Genomic DNA, 23,219 nt, shown 5'->3' with positions numbered 1-23,219 from the left:
GAGATGTTGTGAAGGGGAACATGGCTGTCCTTTTATGCTGCAGTTGAAGAACATATCCTGATCAAATAACAGTCACAGATTCTTGTGGTGCTGGATGACAGGCTGATGTCACCGAAAGTCATATCATTAGACCGAGCACAAAAACCTTTGCCTTATCCGAGTTGTAAAGAAAAAGGTCTGGTAATCCAGATCCAAATGTCTTTAAGGCATGTTTAAAAACTGATTGACGTCAACTGGCCTCATTGATATGTGTTGTTGAGTATCATCTGCCTAATAATGAACATTTAGTGAGTGCTTCCTTATAATATTACCCAGAGGAAGCATCAAAAGGTGAAAAGAATCTGTGCAAGCAATGAACCTTGTTGAATTCCATGGTTAACCTTGGTGTGCAAAGAAAACGTATCATTATGTGTACAAACTGAGATCGATCTGATATATAGGATTCAAACCAACTTAAAGTTCCTGTAATGCCAACTTGTTGTTCTAGGCTCTGTAACAGAATGTTTCAAATAGAGCATTAAGAACTCCTGGTTCTCTGGCCCAGGGCAAGGCCAACTCCTGGTTCCACCTCAGCGGCCCACCGTACTCCTGGTATCCAACTGGAGGCCCTGCCTGCCCCTGTCTTAATGTTGAATATTGCCCTGCCCACTGTCTATCCCTATTGGTGGCCTGGCCTACACCTGTCCCTGTTTCTCCGTTGATTGCAAGGCTGAAACCTCCTGGCCGCCCTCCTTACCTGCTCTCCTCATTCGGTTTGCCTCATGGACGTCCTGCTCTACCTGTTTTACCATGCTCCTGGCTGCGCACTTGAACTTTTTTGGCCTCATGCCCTGAGTTCAGTCTGTATGCCCAATACATAGTCCTGAGTTTTAAAACCCTGCTACAGGCTAAAAGAAATACATGGCTCAATTGAGATATGACTCATAGCTTCATAACATGTCAGATAACATCATAAGACATAATGAGCATTGCTTCTAAAGAGTCATCATTTTGTGACTAACATGTCTGTGCTTGCTGCATCAACTTTTGAGTCCTCGTAAGCAGCTGTCTGACTATCAAAAATATGTGTTAATATAGCTTTTTGCCCATAGTTAGAGGACGTGAACAACATACATACAGGAGAAGAGCTAAAGAAACAAGAATGCTGCCACCAACTGGTTGATATTTTACTAGTCTAAAAGAAAATCAGTTTTCAAGTTTATTCCACACAAAATATATTTTTTAGATAAATTGTTATTTTGCTTCAAATCTGCATGTCAAGATGTATACTAACAAACAAATAACAAAGGCAGGCTTGTATCATGTAATTTTCTTGTGTATGGCACTGAGCTCAGTCCGAAGCATCTTAAAAGACGGCCTTTTTTTGGGGTCATACTGCCAGCAGCTGCTCATGATTCTGGAGATTTCCATGGGGCAGTTGTGTGGAGCTGGCATACGGTATCCTGAAAAACATGACAGACAATCACAACAGGTGAGGAGAACATCTTGGCTAAAAATATGTAAAACAGAAAGAAAAGGCATTATTGTCATGGAAGAGAAGGCCCATGATTTAAGAGTGCCTTGTATGAGTCTTTACCTTTCTCAACCTCTTCTCTTGTTTGTTGGTTAGACATGCTCGTGTAGGGTGTCAGGCCCATAGAGAAGGTCTCCCACAGTAAGACGCCAAAGCTCCACACGTCACTATCTGTGGTGAAACGGCCTAAAAAAATCACCAGCAGAGGGCATTGTTGGCAAAGGCATAAGAATGATTAATTTACTATCAGCAAAGGCAACAGAAGTGTATCTGGTTGAGTATGCAAGGCAGGGGCTGATATAATTTACCATAGTTCAGGGCTTCAGGAGCCGTCCATTTGACAGGTATCTGTCTGAGGCCCCCCTCTGCAGAGTAAACACCGTCATCCTGCTGTCGTGACATCCCAAAATCACTGATCTTCACCAAGAATTTCTCTGCAACCAGACAGTTTCTTGCTGCCAAGTCCCTTAAGAACAAGACATGTCACAAAGAAGGATGTAAGAGGGATGTTTACAGAGGAAGATGAAAAACAGAGACAAAAAAGACTAAAACATCATGCTTTGTAAGGAGAAAATAGAGGTCAAAAAGGAGCCGGTAAACAAGTGTTCTTTTCATGTCTCTGGTGTATCATTTAAGGCAGTTTGACATACAGCATTAGAGGCTGAACAACTACCGAAAATTGCTCTGATCAGCCGTCGCCGGCCAAACAGTAAAGAAATCTTGTAATGAGGACGGGTGTCGCAAACTCATGTCTCCTCCAGAGCATCAACAAGCTCCACAGAGGCCTCTCTCAGAGCAACGCAATACCACAGAGGTTACAACAGATCCCTTTAAAGACAGTGTCTTCATAGAGCGAATTTGATCAGGAGTTCAAATCTTTCGTTTGGTTTGTCATGATTTTTCTTTTAATGAATGCTTTGAAAGAAAGGTTTTTAGAAGGCGGGGGTTTTCTATGTAGCCTTGCGAGGGTCTTAGCTAAAGTCAGGGTTGTTAGTCCGTTTCAAAATCTGCGTGAAAGAAGTTATATAAAAATAAATCATCACAAACATTTCAGCAGCTTTCATTAGCTCTCTCTCTCTTTTCCCACTACAGTACAAGTGTGAAACACAAAGAATCGTTTTAAGAGTTTTATATAACGTTGACTGATTCTCTTTCTAAACCACAGACTTTTACCCTCCAGCAACAGTGTAGAGAGATATCTGTTATTGTTGACTAAAATAGGATTGACAAGACACTATTTAAGCTTAATCTTATAAATATTTGAAATACTGGTTGTTTCGTAGAAAAGGAGGAATTATTGAAGAAATAATATTAAATATTTGTGTACTCTGTGGCTGCATTAAATCAATTATTAAAATTGAGTCACATAACCATTGAAGTTGTGGTTTTTATTCTGAGGAAAACGAATGAACTTAACTGAGGTCAGCAAAGCATTCATTCACATCTTCTGCCAACTGTACACCACTTTTGTCTCATTTCTTAAAAAAGACAAACAAACTAAAAAAGCCCCCCCTGCCCTTAGGCTTTCTGAACAGGTTTTCTGACATTTATTTGTGGCATTTGCAGTTTTAAGCCAAGATTTAGCTCATGTTCCTTATGTTTTGAAAGTAAATATGGAAAGGAAAGGATAGCATCCAACAAATGTACCGACTAAAATGCACAGTTGAATTCATTGCTGATCTGTCTTGAAGTAAAAAAACAAAACAAAAAAAAAAAACATTCAGTTGAGTACAGGTATGGATCCATCTTCCTATTCAAAGACTCAACAGCCTTTTTCCTCTGCTTTTTACTGTTTGACCGCTTTATGGGGAAATGTTGAACGGAAAGTACAGAGTGAAGTAAATGTTGGGTAAGTAACATGAAGGAATGAACATGTTTTTATATACAACAAAATACATTTTCACTGATACTATTATTATTTTCCAGCGCGCTGCTGTGCTTCATGTTTCCAGGGTTCTTTTAATCATAGTGGTTTTAGATCCACCACAAAGGAGAAATCCCCACATAAAAACACTGTCCTCTGTTCTAAGGACAATTTGTTTGTTTATGTTGTAATATCAATCTGTCTGTTAGAAAGTTGGCTTTTCCATGTTATATGTTTATAGTTTTCCTGCAGCCACATGTCTTATGTGTCCATGGGCAAGACGCTTAACCCAAAGTTGCAAATTGCTGTTTCGTCTGCATCTGCAGTGAATGAATGTGTATGAATTGGATTAGTTAATATGTTGATTGACATTTTACATAGCAGCCTCTTCCATCAGTGCGTGAATGTGTAGGTGTGACCTGCAGTGTAAAAGTGCTTTGAGTAGTCAGACTTGAAAAGTGATATACAAGCTCGAGTCCATTTACAATTTACCACTGAAAAGTTATTGAAGTGGGATATTATTCCAGGCTCTCCAAGCTAACGAGCTCACTGTGGGCTGTTAGCTCAGTGTGGCATCTTATGGGACAACAGGCTAATAGCCTACATGTTATTTCAAAGATGTATTTTTACTTTTAACTCCACTATCATAACTTCTTGCTGACTATTGCTGCTTTAAAAAAAACACAAAATAAACTTGTGTCTAGTGGAAATGAACTAAAAGCCTAAGGTTCAACACAACTGGTATAGCTTCAATAAACTCCCCATCTTTGACTTTCCAGCCCTAAAATGACAGCACTATAAAAGTCGCTTGCCTGTTCGACAACACAAAATTTCCTTGAATTACTTTTCCTCATCAGTTGGATCCTCTGATTGTGGAGATGAAAAAAAACTCATTTTGGTGTTAAAGTTCAGGGTTTGGGGAGTTGTTATTGCTGCTCAGACTGTTTCATCAACCCTGACTTAAGTCTTCACAAATATTAATTTATTAGCAGACGGACCAACCTGTGGATGCACTTCTTGCTCTCCAGGTACTCCATGCCAGACGCTACATTCTCTGTCATTTTGACCAGTATCTTCGGCGTTAGACTGTGACCCTCATGCCGCAAGAAGGAGAGAAAATCCCCACCTTGTGATGTGTATACACACACACACACACACACACACACACACACACACACACACACACACACACAAACATTTTAGAGAGTGATGATGGAGGGACAAAGTGGGGAATATCAGAACAATATAGCTTGAAGGTTTTGGGCAAACAAGCTTAGACATATAAACCTGGAGTCCGGCAGGGTCATGTTTACCTTGAATGAGCTCCATGACGATGTAGATGGGCTGTTTCTGAGTGCACACACCGATCAGACGCACAATGTTTGGATGGTCGTATTGCTTTAAGATCCTAGACACAGAAGAGAAGTGCATAGAGGATTGTGTATGTGTGTTAGTGATTACAGTATATGCATTTGTGTGTGTGTGTGTGTGTGTGTGTGTGTGTGTGTGTGTGTGTGTGTGTGTGTGTGTGTGTGTGTACTAACCTGGCTTCCATCAGGAACTTGTTCTTTTGCTCTGGGGCCAGGTTCTCTTTACAAGATTTCACCGCAACAGGAGAGTTATCAGAGCGTAAACGACCACTGTACACTTCTCCAAAGTTACCCTGTAGTATAAAAACATCAGTGTTACAGCAGGTCGGACAATTTTAAACATCACACTTGGGTAAACATAAAAAGGCAAGTCAGTGCTGTACTCATAGTGTCTTTCCTTTGGTTTGGTTAAATTGGACGTAAAATCTGAAGGATATGAACTTTTGTCAAAAACAATATTCACTTTCAAACATGAAGACTGAAAGTTCTATTACTTGATGATGCTTTTCATGTTCTCTCTTGCTCACAGGTGAATGTGTTTTATAAAGCACTTTCTAGGTCTGTTTAAGAAAATGTCCAAAGCTTCCTTAACTGCAGCCTGTATGAGAGTTTAGCAGTGTGATTTAACTTACTGAACAGTTAGCTCCCACGATTAGTAATTTCCTAATTTTGTTTTAAACTACAAGTGCTTAAAAAAATCCTGTGAAATGTGTTTCCTCACTTACTGGAGACTCCTTTAGAGCAAGTATGAAGACATGAACAATGATTATTTCACAAGTCATATTTCAACATAGACCTGTAAACTATAGAGAACTCCTTTAACCTGCCAATCCGGTCTTCAGATTACTCATGATGTTTGTTTAAACTACTACTCGTATGATTTACAGGTTGTAAAACGATTTGAAAAAGCTTACTTTGATTCATTAGGCAGGTTTTTCTCGCTGTTTGACAGCAATCACACTAAGTTTCCAGCAAATATCTTCACAACATTGTGAGAAATTAGGGTCAAAGATGTGAAAAATAACAGAACACTCATGTATAATCTACAAATAGGCAAAAAAAAGAATTATAAAGAATTGTAAATCAATAAAATAATAATTTTCCCCTTTCACTTCTATTTTTCTTGAACAGATGCTGAGTTCACCCACCCGTCCAATCAGTTGTCCCAAGACAATATCATCATGATCCAGGACCCACTTGTCCTAAATGGGTTTAAAAAAGAAATGAAAAATAAGAAACCCATACTGTAATAATGACTCTTATAGTTGGACAGTGAAAACAGCAAAACAGGAAAAACAGTTAATTAAAAAAACACATTTCGGTTTGCACATCGTGCTCATCTCTTTAACGAACAGTGAGCTGGAGTTGTTTGTTGAAGATGTTAAGCAGTGTTTGCGTGCTGCAGCAGCACCTTCAGTACAGGCTTCTTCAGCACTATGTCAGACTTCTTGGTGATGTGCTGTTGTGAGGATTGTAGATAACGGATAAGCTGTGGGATACTGGGGAAGCCTTCTCCATCCAGACGGTACAGATTCTACTGACACACAAGGAAAAGCACTCACTGAAGTTAGCAAACACACAGAGGAGACAAACTTCATAAGAATTTGAGAAGGCAAAAAAACTGAAAAACTTGTCAAAAACACATAGTGCTTAAAATAGCTAATCTAGCTTGGATTTTTGCAGAAAAAAACACCATGTAAAAAATAACATTTTAGTATTTACATCTGTACTTTCTCAACTTCCTCTCAGGTAAAAAAAAAAGGGTAGGAAACAGTACACCAACTTTCTTTTAGCAAAGTATGTGATTTTGACCTGCAAAACACACGTTATGTAAAGTGCACATATGATATATGTACTTCTGCAGATCCTTTTTTGTTTTTGTTTAATTTAGCAGATTGACTTACATCTGTGTTCTGAATGAGGAAATGCTTGCAGGCTCCTTCCCACTGCACAGACAGCACATAGCCTTGCTTTTCTTGACTCTTCCTCACTAAGAAGTCTCCGTCATACTTCAGCAGCTGCTGGACTTCGGGTCTGGGAATGGCTCCATGGTACCAGTCCTGCTGGCCCAGAGGACGGTCGAACTTATGCATCGAGGGGAGGTCAGGAGGCGCCTGGAGGCAGAAGGAGAGAAAAGCAGACGCTTTAAAGCTGACATGAATAAATAAAGAATCAAAAGTGGTAGAGGATGGATTTTAAGGTGATTCTGCAGAGATTAGATGGGGATGCTTCAAAGAAGAGTCTGTTATGCTTTAAAGTCTGACCACCTCCCCTCCCTCCAGGGTAGGGTAGAGTCGGGCAGCAAGAAGTAGTTCACACTTAAAGAAAAGCAGCAGTAATCCAGGCTGGAAGTCCAGTTCAGAAGAGACAGAAATATCACTCTCTCAAGATGATATTTTACATGCTGCAAACTGATTTATTTTGTATGTGTACATTCTGTAAAAGATCATCTTGAGAAAAGAAAACTGGTAGACTAACAACACAAGGCCTTTTTCTGTGAAGAGTTTGTGAGCATAGCAGCTGGTTTATTGCTCTGTGTGTACTATCATCTGTCAGCTATGATAAGGTTTAAACTGGCTGCCTGAGTTTCCAACTTTGTTTTAGGTCAGGCAGGATTTCAAAAGTATAGCATCTTTACCAAAATAGCTCAAACAGTCCAGCGGTGCTTTCAGGAGCATGAGACCCCAAAGAAAGATGTGTCTGAACGAGCTCAGCTCAGAGGCTCAGCCGTGCCGTTTCATACGCTCCCATTTTCTCCAAAACATGATGAATTGTTTTTTAGTGTGGCTTGAGGTTTGAGGGCACGCACATAACAAGTGTGAAGAGAGTGGAGGTAAAAGATAGAGGAAGTGAACCAGTGTCCCCTCATTTAAAACATCCTTCAACAACATTTGTAGAAAGAAATATTGTGTAGTGTGCACAATGTGATTCAATGTACAGATATACCTACCTCACATTTAGGTTTAAAAAAGCCACTCAGGTTGTTAATGATACCATCCATGAGGACTTTGGGAGGAATTTGGCTGTGGTCCTGAAAAACAAAAAGTGTTGACTTGATATGGTCCACAAGCCAAATGATTTAAAACTGTATTATGATGCCAAATTACTCTTCCAACAGATGCACATATTTCTATTCGATCATTTTAATGGCATCTAATCAGTTAGCATTAGAAGAAGAGAACACTGCATTCATCATTGTTGCTGTTGATGAAACTGAAGGGAAATAGTAAAAACTAAACACAACAGAGAGGCAAAAATGTCCAAAAAAGAGTCAGTGAAGGCAAGAATTATTTTATGTTGCTAGCAGCAGCTTAAGCTATGGTTTGCCGAGAACAGAAGTTAAGTAGTAAAGTGTAAGTATGGTAACAACTATGTAACGATTCACTCAACTCACGATACGATTCTCTCACGATTTACTTATTTATTTTTACTAAGAGACTGTAGACAAATTATGACTGGAAAAGATTCCTTAAGGGGCTGCAAACCCACTAGTCAGTGTGGTTTAGCCTTTTACTTAAAAAGACGGCGGTGCGTCCTCAATTTCAAAATCTTGCTCTGCAGCTGCCAACCGCCTCTGCTCTACAGCTGCTGACGCTCACAATATTAATGCAATTCATTTTTCAGAGTAGCGATGTAAACCTTGACACCTTTGAATCGATTTATAACGATTTTTTGATTAATCTTTACATTTCTAGTAACGACATTTTCTTAGGGGGGAAAAAACGTCATTCTATATTTGTAAAAATCAATAAACAAGTGGCACATCTCACATTATTTCTCCAGGAATAATGCATATCTGTACATTTAGTGACCGTGTTGGTTCTGGTTTTATAATTATTTAACTTCTTCAGCAGCTAAACAGTCAGTTTAAGATTTAGGCCCAAGAATTGAGAGTTTTGACTTTCTCCCACTTCTGGTCAAAAAAAACCTCTAAAGCAGTCATGGTTTGGTTTAGGTTAATATAAAGTACACAAACAAACACTGTTCTTTTACTTTATATCTAATGTAAAGACTTTTTTCTTCTAAAGACATTTTTTTCAATTTCCCATGATCCCACATTTAATCTTTCTTTTCTATGCCTGTTTCCTGAGTTTGGCAGAACTTATTATGAGCTAAATAGACAAAGGAAGTTTAGACTACATTGCTTGCGTTGGATGAGAGTGAGACAGTGTCTGGGTCCAGCTTCAGAGCAGAAGGAGGTTCTTTGGAGCCCAGCTGTTCCAGTTTCTCCTTCATAAGACGCCTCTGGGCCTCCAGCTTGGCTCTCACGCCCTGAGACAGCGCAACCTGTTGCCGGCACTCCTCAAGCACATGTCTCTTGCTGAACTGGTAGACCCTGGACCAAGAGGGGAAGAAATGTAGGTTGGGTAGATTAGAATATGAAGCCGTGGGACCATTTTTAGATGGCAGCAATTGTTGAAAAAGTTGCACGATAAAATGCCAGAGCACAAAGGTTATAAATAGAGAGTACAAGACCACATTTACATCCATAATAAGTGTGTCTGTGCAAATAGGTTTGCAGATGCCTTCTATCGACTAATCATTAAGAAGGATACTCTAGTGACAGCTTAGTGAGTTTTGTCCTGGATTTCAGCATGTGAACCCAGCAGACTTTTAATAAACCAAAAACCCTGCATGTGAAGTAAAACAAGACTTTTAAAAAACAATAATGGAATAAATTGTTGGATTGTTATGGCTAATAAACACTGAAAGAGAAATGACCAATGAAATGCAGGATAAGTCTTGTGCAATGCACACAGTTCGGAGACCCAGAAACCAAGCAGTACTAAAACTACAAAACTATTTTTAACCCAAGCCAGTCAATTAAAAAGTTATTTTCAAGTCATTTGATTAGAGACAAAATGACGGATGGATTGTTTATAAAATCCTGAAGAGGCGCATGTGGAAAAGTGATTCATTTGCATGCTCCATGTACAGAGACTGTAGCCCTTGAAGTGGGCAGCCCTGGTGTGAATCCAACCAGTGGCTCCTTTCCCATTCCCGTATGTCATTCCCCACAATCTCTGTCCCATATTTCCAGGTCTATCCACTATCTCTCCAATTAAGGCCGAAAAAGCCCAAAAATAAATCTTTGAAAAACCTCTCTCTTCTAAATATTCTAGAGCTGCTTAAATATGATACAGGTTTCATATTCTCTTTGTAAAAATGGAGTTTATAATAGTGGCTGAATTTATATCTAGATAAAACGTTCACATTTATCTGACATTTTACTGCCAAAATAGTAATCAGTGAATCAGTAAAAAGTATCTATCTATCTATCTATCTATCAATTAATCTATCTATCTATCTATCTTAATGACAGTGGTATTAATTTTCTCATCTACAATTCCAGCATAAACACATATTCAACAAAATGTCAAAACATCTCTCAAACTTTTGGGCTAGTATGTAAGAGAAGTACTATAGTGCTCAGACAAAGGGAATTTGAACTTAAGCTTCTAAAGAGAATGAAGTTATAAGTTATGATGTCAGAGTCCAAACCTTTATGGCAGCTACAAACAGACCTTGTAGTGTGATTGTTTATAGGCTTTAAAGATATGTGTAAGTCAAGGGCTTACACGTTGTTCCTTGACGAGATTTGACGAGACATAAAAATCAAATAAAATCTCAGAGTAATGGTTATTAGGAACCGAGCCACCCTGCTCGGTCTCACGTTTACAGAAGTAAACAGATTCTTAGCTGCAACCGGTCACACAAGGTCATCCTTTTGCAGCATGTCACTGTTGATTTACAAAATGTTTCCTCAAAACACAAATCAAAGAGCAGCATAAACTGTACTTCCCTCACTTTCACCACCATATGTTCTCCCCTGCTGCCGTTAAAAGTTCCCATCTTTGTGCAATCAAACACAGTTTTCCTCCAGGTTACTCCCATAGGACTGTAAACTTCAAACACCTCCAGACAGCCTTATCAAATAAGACAAATTACAGTATCCAGCTCCATAACTCTGACCATATCGCTGTATAATATTTCATATAGCACCTACAGCCTCCTGAGAGCCCCTATGCTATCAGCTGCTGCTCGGCCAAGAGCACCCTGAACTCTCCTCAATGGAAGGGCTGCCCTCGGTGGCAAAGGTAATTTGTCTCCACAGCAACAAATGTTGCATTGGTTTCATTTTGAAACCACCACTATAACCGCTGAATGCAACATCAGAGCATCACTAATTCCAACTTAAGTGTTTTGTCCACTCACCTTTGGCCCCTCTTGACACCTTCCTGTTCTGCCTCCAGTTCCAACTCTAGCTGTTCCGCCGTTGTCTGCTGAGAGCCTAGAGTCCGAGCCAGATCCAGCAGTTCCTCCTCTACAGTGGTCAGTCTGGAAGAAGACAGAAAAATGAACTGAGCAGAAGAAGCAATTGATACAAAAGAGTCTGATAAAATAGGAGACAAAAAGAACAAGAGACGTGAAGAGGGGGAAGTAGTTGAAACATTAGAAAAAGGAAATCGTAGTTGAGTCAATTGTGTGAGATTGTGTTGTTTGTTCTCACTTGTGCTGGATTGATTCAAGCGTGAGATCATTTAGTTCAATCTCTCCAGGATTAAGCCGTTCCATTTCCTCCAAAGCACAACATTCAAACTCTGCACATGATGGAATTTCCCCTACAGACCTGCAAACACAAACCACAGTCCACAGTCTCATAGGGTAAGCTTAGATGACTGCATTATTGCTGTCTGAGGGGAAGTTTCGCTTCAGTCTACCTGCTCTGGTGGATGAAGCTCTCATACTCTTTGTAGGGATCGATTGCTGTTAGAGCAGAAGAAATCTCCCTGTGGATCTGCACCACCTCATGATGGAGGACAGTGGAGATGTCGAAATACTCCTGCAGGATCTCCTTTCTAGTTCAAACGTCAGGAAGGGCAACATAAAAAAAAAAAAAATACTCACATGATAGCGTGTTCAGTAACTTCAAGGATCATTTATGTAAGTTTTAGCCACATTCAAAACACATAGGCTACATATAGCTAACTTTGTATTTTCCAAAACTCCCACAGAATAATTTCCAGATCGGTAACGGCAAGCATACCCATATTATTCATACATAATTACTTGTGATTTGTGCCTATTTAATTTGAATGATGTTTCAAAATGTCTGCAAGTTCTATTCAAACATTTGACTTTTTCGATCTGAAAAAAATTATGCATGAATCTGAAACAATTCACATCCTTTAAATTTGTATCTACATACTTAATCAGAGTAATGAATTGGGTGTTTCTTCTGGCATTCACTACTTCAAGAAAAGTCCACACTTCTGCTAATTGAATTAGTGTTATTTTGTACAAATAAAAGTAATCGTTCCCTAAAAGGTCGAAATGTTGTATAGTTGTAGTTTGTAGGAAATGCCACAAAAATCATTACTAATGTAATTTTGGAAATCTTGAAGGTTGATATAGTTAAATAAATGTGTTTCTGAGGTCAACTGTGCTTAATAGGAGGGATATTTGTCTTCCCGATGCAAACAGAAAACAATGAATACAAACAAGCAGCAACAATCTTTGCATTTTTCTTTCATATTCACAATTTGGATATGTTGCTGTTTTGTTTTTTAAAAGGAGGCTTAGAACCTTGTTTTAAATCTAGCAATTCATTTTAAGCAATTTTAATCCAAAATTCAGATTTTTGTAACCATTGATTTTTCCACATCTATTTTTGGTATGGTCTTATTTTACTGGGTTTAAATTTATTGATTTCTAACATTTGATTTTTTTTGTGTGTGATTTTTTAAAGACTTTCAACATGTTTTCTTGATGTCATTTGTTTTCCATCTCATTCTCCATAAACATGCAAACACTCTTCAATTAATGTGATCTTACAGTATGAGCGCCATCTCCTGCTGCAGGGTCTGCAGAGCACTGAGCAGAGCAGGCTGGATCTGACTGTAGTGGTGCTGGTGGTAAACTTGACCAGCTCGCACAGACAGCACATACTCATTGTGCAACTCGTAGAGTTTCAGTGAAGTCTTTACATAACGCTCTTTAGCCTTGTCTCGCTCTTTATCTGCAAACATAGAGGAGAGGACACATGTCACGTTGAAAAAACATGTGACATTTAGACTATATTAAAACAAGACAGACCATGGCCATCAGTATGAAACTGATTGTTTTTGGAGAAGTAAGTGATGCCAGGTTTCTCTACCTTTGTAAGCCTCTGTGTACTTCCTCTTAGCCTGAGCTGCATCTCTCACTGCCTGTCTGTAGCTGTTCCTTAGCCTCTCCAGCTCCGTCTGAGTCACCTGAGATAGCACATAGACAAACAGCAGCAGATGGGAAATAAATGGTACAAGGATAAGTGTTATTAGTGTGGTTAAAAGCTGCCCTCATGAGTGTGAAAAATGTTTAACACCGGAAGTTGACAGTTGCCTTTTCTACATTGTGTTGTAGAGGAACAAGAAAAGCAAGAAAAGACATGTGAGGAAACGATCTAATCTTTGTTGTGCTGCTGTTGGCGACATCTCATAACCAACCTGTCTGAGATAGCATCTCAGACATTGTTTTAAAGTTGTAATCACAGCATAAAATCTATCTATTGTAAACTCACATGCACACATAACAAGAAACTACCTGCTTGCGGTCTGCATCAAAAGGACATACAAGTAAACTGAACATAATGAGCCCCGGTATGACTTACCGGAAATTAACACCTCTTTTTTATTTGTTGGGTGATTAAAGCAGTGCAGAGAAGACACTGTCTGAAATAGCATCAAAATGCAGTTTTGAATCCTCTTAACAGTCAATGGAAACTTTTTTTCATGGACACCTGTCTGTTTCTTAAACTGCTACTGCAATGTAAACACAATACACCCAAGAAAAATCAACTATAACCATATACAGTTTTTAAAAAAGAGTTCTGCAATACATGTAACACTTTCACACTAACAATTTCTTTGGTAAAAACATATGATGTTTCATTTGAAAAGGAAAATGTCCAGTTAATGGACGAGGTAGTATGAATAACAATTAATATGAAACTTGCACACGAAAACCCTGCTCAACGAGTAATTTTGTATTTCTAACTCAGTTTGCAATGCAGCATTCGGTATCGGTAATCACATATCTGAACAACAACTGTTTTGTTTTTTTAAGGAATGTTAGTACGTATTTTCATGGATTCATTCATTTTGATAATTTTGTGGACATATCTTTAAATTGTGTCAACCATCTCACAGTAATTCTTCTTTTGGGTCTGTAAAGCTGTAACCTTATATGGTGAAACATGTCAATTGTAGCAGATCTATGTTTGGATAGGAGCCAACCAACTGTTTGCTAGACAAAGAGTCTACATCTGTTACGTATACAAATCAGAGTCATGTCATCTTTATTGTTTTATAGTGATGTACCCAAATGGAAAGGAATTTGTGGGCTGTACCTTCTAGCAGAATATAAGCCACACTGTGTGATGAAGACTTGGCCATTTTGCCAATGATTGTCAATGATTGTGAGATCTTGGTCAGCATGGGTCAGCGATGGTCTGCACTTTGTCAGCCATGTGTGTTCTGTTTCTGTGTTGTCTGACCATGGCTGAATAAATCTATGATGATCCACAGTCTGTTTCACGTTTTCATCATTGTTCATCTACTACAGAAATAACACCCACCTAAGAAGGAAGAATCTAAAAAAAAGATTAGATTGCCTCTTTGGCTCATTGTATACATGTGGTTGACCTGTGCGTGTGTGTGTGTGTGTGTTGTTTGTTTGACACACACACACACACACGTATGACATCATTTTCTTTGTTTTAAGTCTTTTTCATGTTCACATAAATCGGACGCTTATCTACAAAACAAAATCTCTTCATCCTCAACAATGGTGGTCCTCAAGGTGCACTAAAAATGTGAATGTGTGTGTCAGTGTTATTCTCTCACCTTGCTTAGCTCCTGCCTCAGCAGGTTCCACTGCTCTGCGTAAGTCTTGCGGAGTTGCTGTTTGTCTCTGATCAGCAGTGTCAGTTTGCTGAGGGGACCATTCAGCAGATCCTCAGAGCGCCTCTTCATCACTTGACTCAGAAGGTCAGTCTGAGAGACCAGCACTCCCCACGACTGACAGACAGGGAACAAAGGGTCAGGGAGACATCGAGTCATTTGAACCAGAAAACTATAAAAGCTCGAGCAGAACTCACTAGGTACCAGAGGCTGCACAGTCCTTCACATGTTTTATTCTCTATTTATGTCATGATGTTTTTTTAAACTGGTTTTGATAAGCAAGACTTACTTGACAACTATTTCCTTCCGTGTGTGTATTTAACCAGTAAGAAGGAAAACTATTTGCAGTTATTCTCTGAGATTCATGTATTTATTCTTAAAGCTAATATACATGCTAACTTTTGATCAGGGAAGCCTTTTTGCCAACATGACCTTCTGGATGCAAATTTCTGATAGTATCTGTTTGGACTTTAAACATTTTGTAATGAAATTAAAAGATATTTTAAATGGATAAGTCTTTTTGAGTTGGACAAGAAGTAAAGTATTTCTATGGAAACAATAATGTTGTTGTTTAAAATATTTAAGGCTTCATCTTTGATTTGAAAACTGATATCAGATAAACGGATGTCACATTTTTATGCATCATTCACTGCCAGTCAGTAGAGTTAAGGGTTATCAGTCGATTTTAAGAGTTTAGTGATCTCACCTTGTTGAGTTGGCTGATGTAGTCCAGTCCTGCACTGGTCTGGGGTCGGTCCAGCTTTTCCACCATGGTAGCCATGTGGTGCAGCTGCACAGAAAACTCACGCTCACTCTTAGCCCGCTGACCCATCCATTTCTTCATGACCTCCATCAGGTGAAGCTCTGAGTCCAGCAGCCTCATGACTGCTGCATGTGCCTGAGGGCACCACAGATCCTCTCCAAATCCCATCTCTAAATAATTAAATTCTCCTCCCTATCAAGGATTTGTTTAAAGCAGAACGTCCTACAGAACCTTTTGTGTTCTCATGAGCGTGAGACAAACAGAGTGGTGAAGTAAAGCAGCTGCTAATGACCAACAGCAGTTATTCTTCAGTGACCACAGAACGGTTTCATTTCCCTGAGCAAAAAAAAAAGTACAGAGCTTCATGTGAGCCAGCACTTCCTCATGTCAGTGTGAAAGTTGTAGTGCTTGTAAAAGATATTTTGCTTTCAAAATAGGAACTAATCTATTGAAGCAAAACATTGACCATAAATGCTGAAAATACCGGATGGAAAAAAGTGGAAGCGGAAATTTTTGAGGCAAGCATTATTGAATTTTAAAACATTATAACTATATCCTGCTTGAGTTAATTTCTGCTTGCTTATTCATATCTAATGTACATTTATGTTTTTAAATGTAAAGTCTTTCTAATCAAAATGGGAATATGATGATTGCAGTGCAAAAGTTATACAAATTCAGTACTATACATAGACTGTACTTATTTTGGTATTATACTACAACAAACCATCTCAGCAGCCATCTCAATCCATTTTGATACTTTAAGTTCATCTTGCTGTACACAAGTGTTTTTGAATGTGTTACTTGTCCTTTTCATTTTGCATTTTTAAATAGTTGGATATCTACTTTGGAGTTAAGTACATGATCTGATAACCTTCTCCACATTCAAGTATTTTCATGTTTACATGTGAAGTCATTATGCCTTGGTGTTATTAATGAGCCTGTGTAACAGGTGGGGAATAGGTTAAGCATCCTGGCTCCAGTTGAGGTTTCCCTGCAGTGATCTGAGGTCTGACGCCGACAGGTGCAGGTTTTACTGCTGAATTCAACATGCTCATCTACTTAACATAAATAGCAGAAAATAATAAAAAGTTAGTTAGCCTAGTGCTACACAACGGTGAGAAATGGCTGTTTTTTTAAAAAGATTTTTTGTTTCTCTTTCTGTTCTTTTTTTTTTTTTAACACTGGTTATCGCTGTGGACCACAACAGGCTGTAAAAACTGCTGAAGATATTTGTTATATACACTGTATATGAAAAAACATTTCATTCTATTTATACCACTATGTGAACTGCGTCTCACTTCATTACTTCTATCTATGATGTGGTTTGTGTGGTATGCAGCCTCTCAGTTGTAAACACATTGGCTTAATTACAATAGCTATAAATCATCAAACGCACTCATGATACAGAAAGGGTGAATAGAAGAGACGAGCATAAACGAAGCAGCTCAGGCAGGTTTTAGAGACCACAGAGGAAATGCCTGCTCTCGTGTTTAGATACAATATCTACATAAGGTCAAGATGAAGCCGATCGCACACCACAGCCGACAGCAAGAGCCAGTAGTATCATACCGGGCAATATGGTTGAAGTTTGTAGTAACTCATTTGAGGGTGAAGTAATAGATTAAGTTCAGTTTTAAACTTAAATACATTGAAAGTTCTCTTGCTATAAACAAAAGGAGGTACCACCATTGTAACATCATTCAAGTATAATTAGACTTTGCAATTTGTTGTTTTGTTTTGCAGCCGTGTCTTATGTATACATTAATTCATGATCAGGCACTCTGCAGGAACAATGCTAGGCGGACCAGGGCAACAGCAAGAGGTGACTGATCAGCTAAATTACAAACACTATTTTCAGACAATCATCTTTCTCATTGAGAACCACAGAAAAGTGGAACTCAAATCCCCTATAATGCAGTCATATCAGAGTCTGAGCATGCTTCAGTGTTTTAAACAAAACTTGAAACATGGCTCAAGGCAAACCAATCTATGAGCAGTGATGCAAACCTTGTATGGAACCAACTTGAAGGGAATGCATTGTAGTTTTATGTCTTTTTCATGTGATAAACTGTTAAGTCTGCATTGTTTTTATTGTAATGTATGTCTTTTTTGGATCTACCTGCCCAGAGACCACAGATGTGAATTAGCTTTATAGCTAACTCCCTCTCTTAGTTCAGTTTTCTGCATTATGGATGATCTTTACTTTATCTTCAGTTGTGTTTATTTATTTTTTTAAAGATATTCTTTGGACATTTTTGCCTTGAGGAATTTTTGGGAGGAGAGAATGGGGAATGACATGCAGCAGAGCGAGGCTGGATAGAACCCACAGTGGCAACTTAATCACGAGGCTATCCCGCACTCCTCAAATCAAATTCTTTACTCATAACAGAATATAAATACATTTTTGCAGGTGTAATAAAGATAATAAAAACACATTTAAATTTGCATAGATCTTTATTTTTAGTAGAATCTATAATTGACATCAATTAAATAAAAAGGAGAAAAAAAAACCAAGAGCAAAAAAATCTTTAAATTACAAGAAATTACACTGCACCAGTCATATAGTACAAAAATAGGCCTTATTTTAGAGTTTTGTCCCGTGTTAGATAGTCATTCTTGTACATTATTCATAGGTCACAAATCTGTAAGGTACTGTGTGCAGCCACAAGCCAGAAACTGCAACAAGAGGCAGGAGGAGGTCAATACTCTGACCGACCACGCCCCAAACACCTTCACAAAGTGTTTCATTTCTACTAAAACAAGCACGTACACACACGCACATCTGATTCAGCCCTTAAGTTAATGGGGATGGGATACATTCTACCTCCCCCCTCCACAGCTGCTGAACATACAGGCTGTCGCTGCAGGTCTTCCAAAAAAGGCAGAGATGACAGAATCATATCAACAAAACACTTTGAACACAAGTGAAGGGATCGATGGACTGTGAAAACCTGAACGCAACACGTCATGACGCTAAACAGACAGCATTCAAATGATTGTCTTTGGTTATGCCAAAGATATTGCTCCTATTTACTCCATCTGACTTCATATTGATCACTTTTGACTACATCCTAAGGCAGGAATGAAGCAAAATGGAGCTTTAAATATTTCAGCTGGATAGAAAAAAACCTTCATCCTCCCCATGAGCGACTCTTATCTTTATCCATGAGAGGAGACAATTTGGATTTGCAGATTATTTTATAGCAACGTTGTTGTTACTTTCATGAGGAGGCTTCACATTTTGGTGCCAGTTGAGTGGTAGAGTTTTCATAGTGTGCTGCTGTCTGGCATAATTAGAGAACCTCTTTTTTTAGTGTGTGGTTTCCATCACATCTTTGCAGTGAAAGAGTGAGCTCGCTGCGAATGGTTTTTCAGCAGCTGCTTAATGCTTTCCACATTCACGCCTCTCTTAAAAGTTAAAGACTTGAATGCACAAAGCTCTGAGTTAATCAGGTTAAACTTTTGAGTTTTCAGGCTGTAGTGGATGAGACATGAAGACAAAATGAATAAATCATTTTGTGTGTGCCCTAGAGGGCAGAAGAGAGTTGAATAAACACCCCAAAATGTTTCATTTTAGGGGCAGCTATAGTCTTTCATGAAGCAGTACAAATCTTCTGGAAGTAAAAATGGACAACTGAAAATACAGACATGACTATACTCATAAATACATCAGAGAGAGTCCCACATTACAGTTCTGATTAAAAAAAGCTAACTGAGCATCCAGAATTGAAGTTAATGGAAGCGATTTTGGTGCCACATTAGCCCATAATCCATTGTTTACACAACACGCTGGGAAGTCGATACAGAGTCTGTGGCTCAAGTTATTACATTTTTTAGATTAGCATCCTCCTTAAACTGGGGCTAATAAGAGCCTAAATGGCAGTAGGCACTAATGTACATCACACCGAGTTGTGCAGCACACACTCATTATTCTGCAGCCACATTAGCTTCACTTCTTCAGAGGGCACTTTCTATAAAATCCTCGTTTTCAGCTGGGTTTTCAAAACGCTTTAGTTCTTCCTGGCTGAAACTGCCGTGATGAGCCAAATTTGCTTCACCTGTACTGGCCGTCTGAGACGAATCAAGCTTCCTGTCTCAGTGCTGTGATTGAGAGCATTTCATAGAAAACCTTCTCCATTATTTTAAAGAGGATATTGGCAGGACTAAGATAGAAACTCTATTTTTTCTGTTCTGTTTTATTTCTTTTCATTTTTTCTCTAGCTTTCTCTTTCGTTGTTTAGCAATTGGCATCACATTCAGTTCTGCATATTTCAGATAAAAGCACCTTCTGAGAAGGCTTTCTACCAAAAGTAGTAAAATAGTTTTTTGTGTTCTGATGAACATTTCTCAGCGTCAATGTAAGGTTATCTTTTGATTGTCAAACTTAAGAACAAAAAGATCTTAGTCAATGAGCGAACTCTGGGTAGGAACTGAGTTGATTTAGCACTCAACAAGAGCTATAAAAGATCCTTTCACCCATCTTATTTTCAACAACAGGTTTTTAGAGCCCAGGTGTGACAGCCCATTGATGCTGATCCTAAAGAAAATCAATTCCAGGGGAGATGGGGATTCAGGACACGAGGATTTACACAGCAGCATTACAGTTTCAGAAATGCTCCTAAATACGTTTGACTCAATCACATGTAGATTCTCCTAAATCATTCAGGAAACATGATTCCATAAGCGACCTACATATAATATGCCCTCAATAATTATATAACAGCTCCTATTACAGCACATTAACCCTTGCTGAATGATATGAGAGGTAGATAAAAGGATGAGCAGCTGCAGTTTTGTATGCACGCCATCACCATGACAACCTCTCTCAGCAAGCTCCATTGTTTTACTACTGGAAACGAAACGAAAAATCAAAATGAAAAATCAATGCAAGTTATATAAAAAAAAAAAAGTGAGCTCAATGGATTGAAAATATCTACTCTGGATTGAATCACGAGATGCATATTTTAGACAATAACCAGCTTAGGAGAAAAATCACTTTAAAACAATCTCCCCTGAAGGTATGATTCAAATCTCTCTGAATAAATAGTTTCTGCACTTTCGGTCTGAATATAATTAATTGCAGAGTACGCTCAAAACATAATCTGAAATTCAGATTAGAAGAAGACTGGAGGGTAAGTACAGAGACACTAAAGAGAGTGGGGTCTCAATGCAGCATTTTTTAAGTGTATTTAAGATTTGTGAAAGAGATGAAGGAGGAGAGGAAACCTTCACTTTAGAGGGCAGATGTGGATTTCTGGTTTCATATGCACTAACAAACCTGCACACACACACACACACACACACACACACACACACACACACATTCATTAATTGTTATATAATATGAGGCTTGTGTAATGAGTTCCTGTAATGCTAATTTGTCTGACAAAAAAAAGGAAGCCTCGATTTGTTGTTAAAGTGTCTGCACAGCTTCTTTAAGTTGAATGTCTTGTTCTCCTCAGTCACAACTTGTTCTATCAGCTCCTCAACTTTCTCTCCTTAAATATCCCTGGAAGGGATTGTGCCTCAGGGTTGATGGAGTAGCCTTTATTTTATTTTTTTTAAAATGTATCAGATTTTTAGATACCCTCCTGTGACAGCTCGGAAGTTACGAGTGCAGAAGAGTTTATCATTTCTGAGAGTAGATCATCTGGAATCCCAAAAGGAAGAAGGAAGCTTTGCTGGATGTGTGACTCCAACATTTGTTTGGCCAGAGCAAAGAGATCTGTGCAGATAGTGTGAACAAACAGAGAACTGAAGCCCCCAATCACACCGAGATGAATAACTACATGGATCTGTGAAAGACTTAGTGAGAGATGGATTTTAGTTTTTAGGTAAATATGAAACATCTCATCTTAAAAAAGAAAGAGGTCAGATATTCAGAAAGCTCTCAGACTGTTTTGGTGACACATTATTAGAAATCATTAGAGTCTGACAACTGTAATGCTTTTGATTTGTGAATTTTTCTAAATTGCTCAGCTCAGTGGAGCTTTTCTGGACAGATTTTAGACGTTGATGCCATTAAACAACACTTCTGAGAGAATCAGTCTCTCCTAATCCGATTTACTGCCTCATATTACAAGTTTGTGTTATCACTTCGGTAGTAAATGTGACAGGACCGGCTTTAGCTTCTTTAAAAAGGGCACTACACTGCATCAGATTTACACAGTCATGCTCGCTCAGACACACGCACTCATTCAACAATCTCATCTGGCTACTGCACAGACTGATGGAAAGAGGAATCAAGAGAAAGAAAGCAAACCATAATCAGTTGTTTACAGTAACAAAATAGGAGACAGAGCTGGAGGGGAAAATGGACTCCGCACAGATGGACACTGTTAGTGATTGAGGGCAAGAGGAGGGAGAGAGCCAGTTTAATAGAAGTGCGCCCAAGTGTGAACAGAGCAAAGCTGGGGCCATCCCTCCAACTCTGAGAGACAGCTGCTTCAAGCCACAGTCTCTCACCGCAGAGTGGATGACGAGGTCCTGAATAGGACTCAAAGAAATTCCAGTAAGACAGAGACATAAGTGAAAAAGAAAGAGAGATAAAACCAGAGAAGACTGTGACTGAAGACACCAAGGGGGGTGTTTTAAAGTGGGATGTGGGAGGGATGTGTTGGGAGGCATTAAAGAGCACTTTGTGTTTTGATAAAGGCAGTCCTCTCGTTGTGGACATCAGACTCTTCGTTTTCGGAGTCTGTGTTTACCCCGTCATCCCCCCACACTGTTGGTATTCCACGGTACGACACCACCCTATTACCCCCAAGGCTGAAGCTGCCCCCTAAGCCGCCACCGGCCTCCAGGGAGGGCAGCTTGATGATCGCACCGGAGCGCAGCTGCAGCAGCAGGAAGATGCCAGCAAAGGTGGCCATGATGGCCATGCAGCTGAGCACGGCGATTGTGATGGGCAACCGGGAGCTTAGTTGGAGCTGCGATTTGGGGTCCCCCTGGCCGACCATGAAGCTACCGGGGGACTCACGCATGAACTGGTTTTGGTGCATGCAGGTTCCAGAAATGGGGTTCAGTGAGCTGTGAGGGGGGCAGGACAGGCAGGCCTGACTGCTGAGGCTGCTGCAGGTGAGGCAGGGCGACAGGCAGGGCAGGCAAGTGGGGACGGAAGCCGGTGCTATGGAGTTTCCCACAATGTAGTTGAGAGGGTGCGAGCCCACAGAGAAACCTGCAGGACATTCTTTCACACAGCCCTGCTGAAAGAGGTAGTAGCCCGTGTTGCACTCTGTAACAGAGAAACAAAACTGACATAAGAAGACACACAACTTTTTACCTTTACACATCAGTCAGAAGAAACCCTGAAACGAAAGTTCAGATTCAGTGAGGATAGTTTGTATGGCAACAAATACTGTGTCTAAATTGTGTTCATTGAATGTTCATGCTAGGGTTGTTTGGTATCTTGTCAGTGTGAGACTGACTGTGGAGTCGCCATTTTGTTAGTGCTACTTTCGGGGAGAAAAAGATAATGATGAAAAGTTTTAGATTTGTGCAGCATCTTAAAGATCAACACAGCCTTTTTCATATGCAACGGGTCCAGATGCAGACTATTGTCTTTAAAGGCAATTAACAGACTGTTGGTGCTGGAAGCTAACAGAGCTGAAAACAGGAGTGTGAGCCAACAAAAGAAGCGAAATCTAACACACTGCAGGATTTTGTCAATTTTTAAATAAACAGAAGAGAGTATAATTGTCAGACAGCCCTTATGTAAAACATAGTTTATTATAACCAAATGAGGACCAAACTTTATTTATAGAATTGT

The 23,219-nt window shown here is 39.3% G+C and overlaps 2 protein-coding genes across 4 annotated transcripts in view; both read right to left on the bottom strand.

Moving 5' to 3' along the window:
- Positions 1 to 1,153: 1,153 nt before the first annotated feature.
- Positions 1,154 to 15,764, bottom strand: fes (FES proto-oncogene, tyrosine kinase). Its single transcript, XM_020661034.3, has 18 exons — positions 15,395 to 15,764; positions 14,632 to 14,805; positions 12,906 to 13,002; positions 12,584 to 12,767; positions 11,470 to 11,607; positions 11,259 to 11,378; positions 10,964 to 11,086; positions 8,888 to 9,083; positions 7,698 to 7,778; positions 6,652 to 6,861; positions 6,159 to 6,281; positions 5,896 to 5,949; positions 4,922 to 5,040; positions 4,691 to 4,785; positions 4,380 to 4,503; positions 1,822 to 1,979; positions 1,577 to 1,699; positions 1,154 to 1,442 (listed from the first exon to the last, which is right to left on the bottom strand). Exons 1-18 carry the CDS (start codon positions 15,617 to 15,619, stop codon positions 1,300 to 1,302), a joined length of 2,487 nt encoding a protein of 828 aa, XP_020516690.1. The 5' UTR covers positions 15,620 to 15,764; the 3' UTR covers positions 1,154 to 1,299.
- A 2,122-nt stretch (positions 15,765 to 17,886) lies between these two features.
- Positions 17,887 to 23,219, bottom strand: part of furina (furin (paired basic amino acid cleaving enzyme) a) — an 80,844-nt gene continuing 75,511 nt past the window's right edge. For all 3 annotated transcript variants that reach the window (XM_020625981.3, XM_020625986.3, XM_065952994.1), the window contains exon 16: positions 17,887 to 22,685. In XM_020625981.3, the coding sequence (XP_020481637.1) occupies positions 22,078 to 22,685 (608 nt within the window). In that variant the 3' untranslated portion in view covers positions 17,887 to 22,077. The remainder of the gene's footprint in view (positions 22,686 to 23,219) is intronic.

This window comes from Labrus bergylta, chromosome 3 (assembly GCF_963930695.1).
Source record: "Labrus bergylta chromosome 3, fLabBer1.1, whole genome shotgun sequence".
Classification (NCBI taxonomy): Eukaryota; Metazoa; Chordata; class Actinopteri; order Labriformes; family Labridae; genus Labrus; species Labrus bergylta.
The sequence above is the reverse complement of the archived record's forward strand: the minus strand, read 5'-3'. Positions and strand labels throughout refer to the sequence as shown.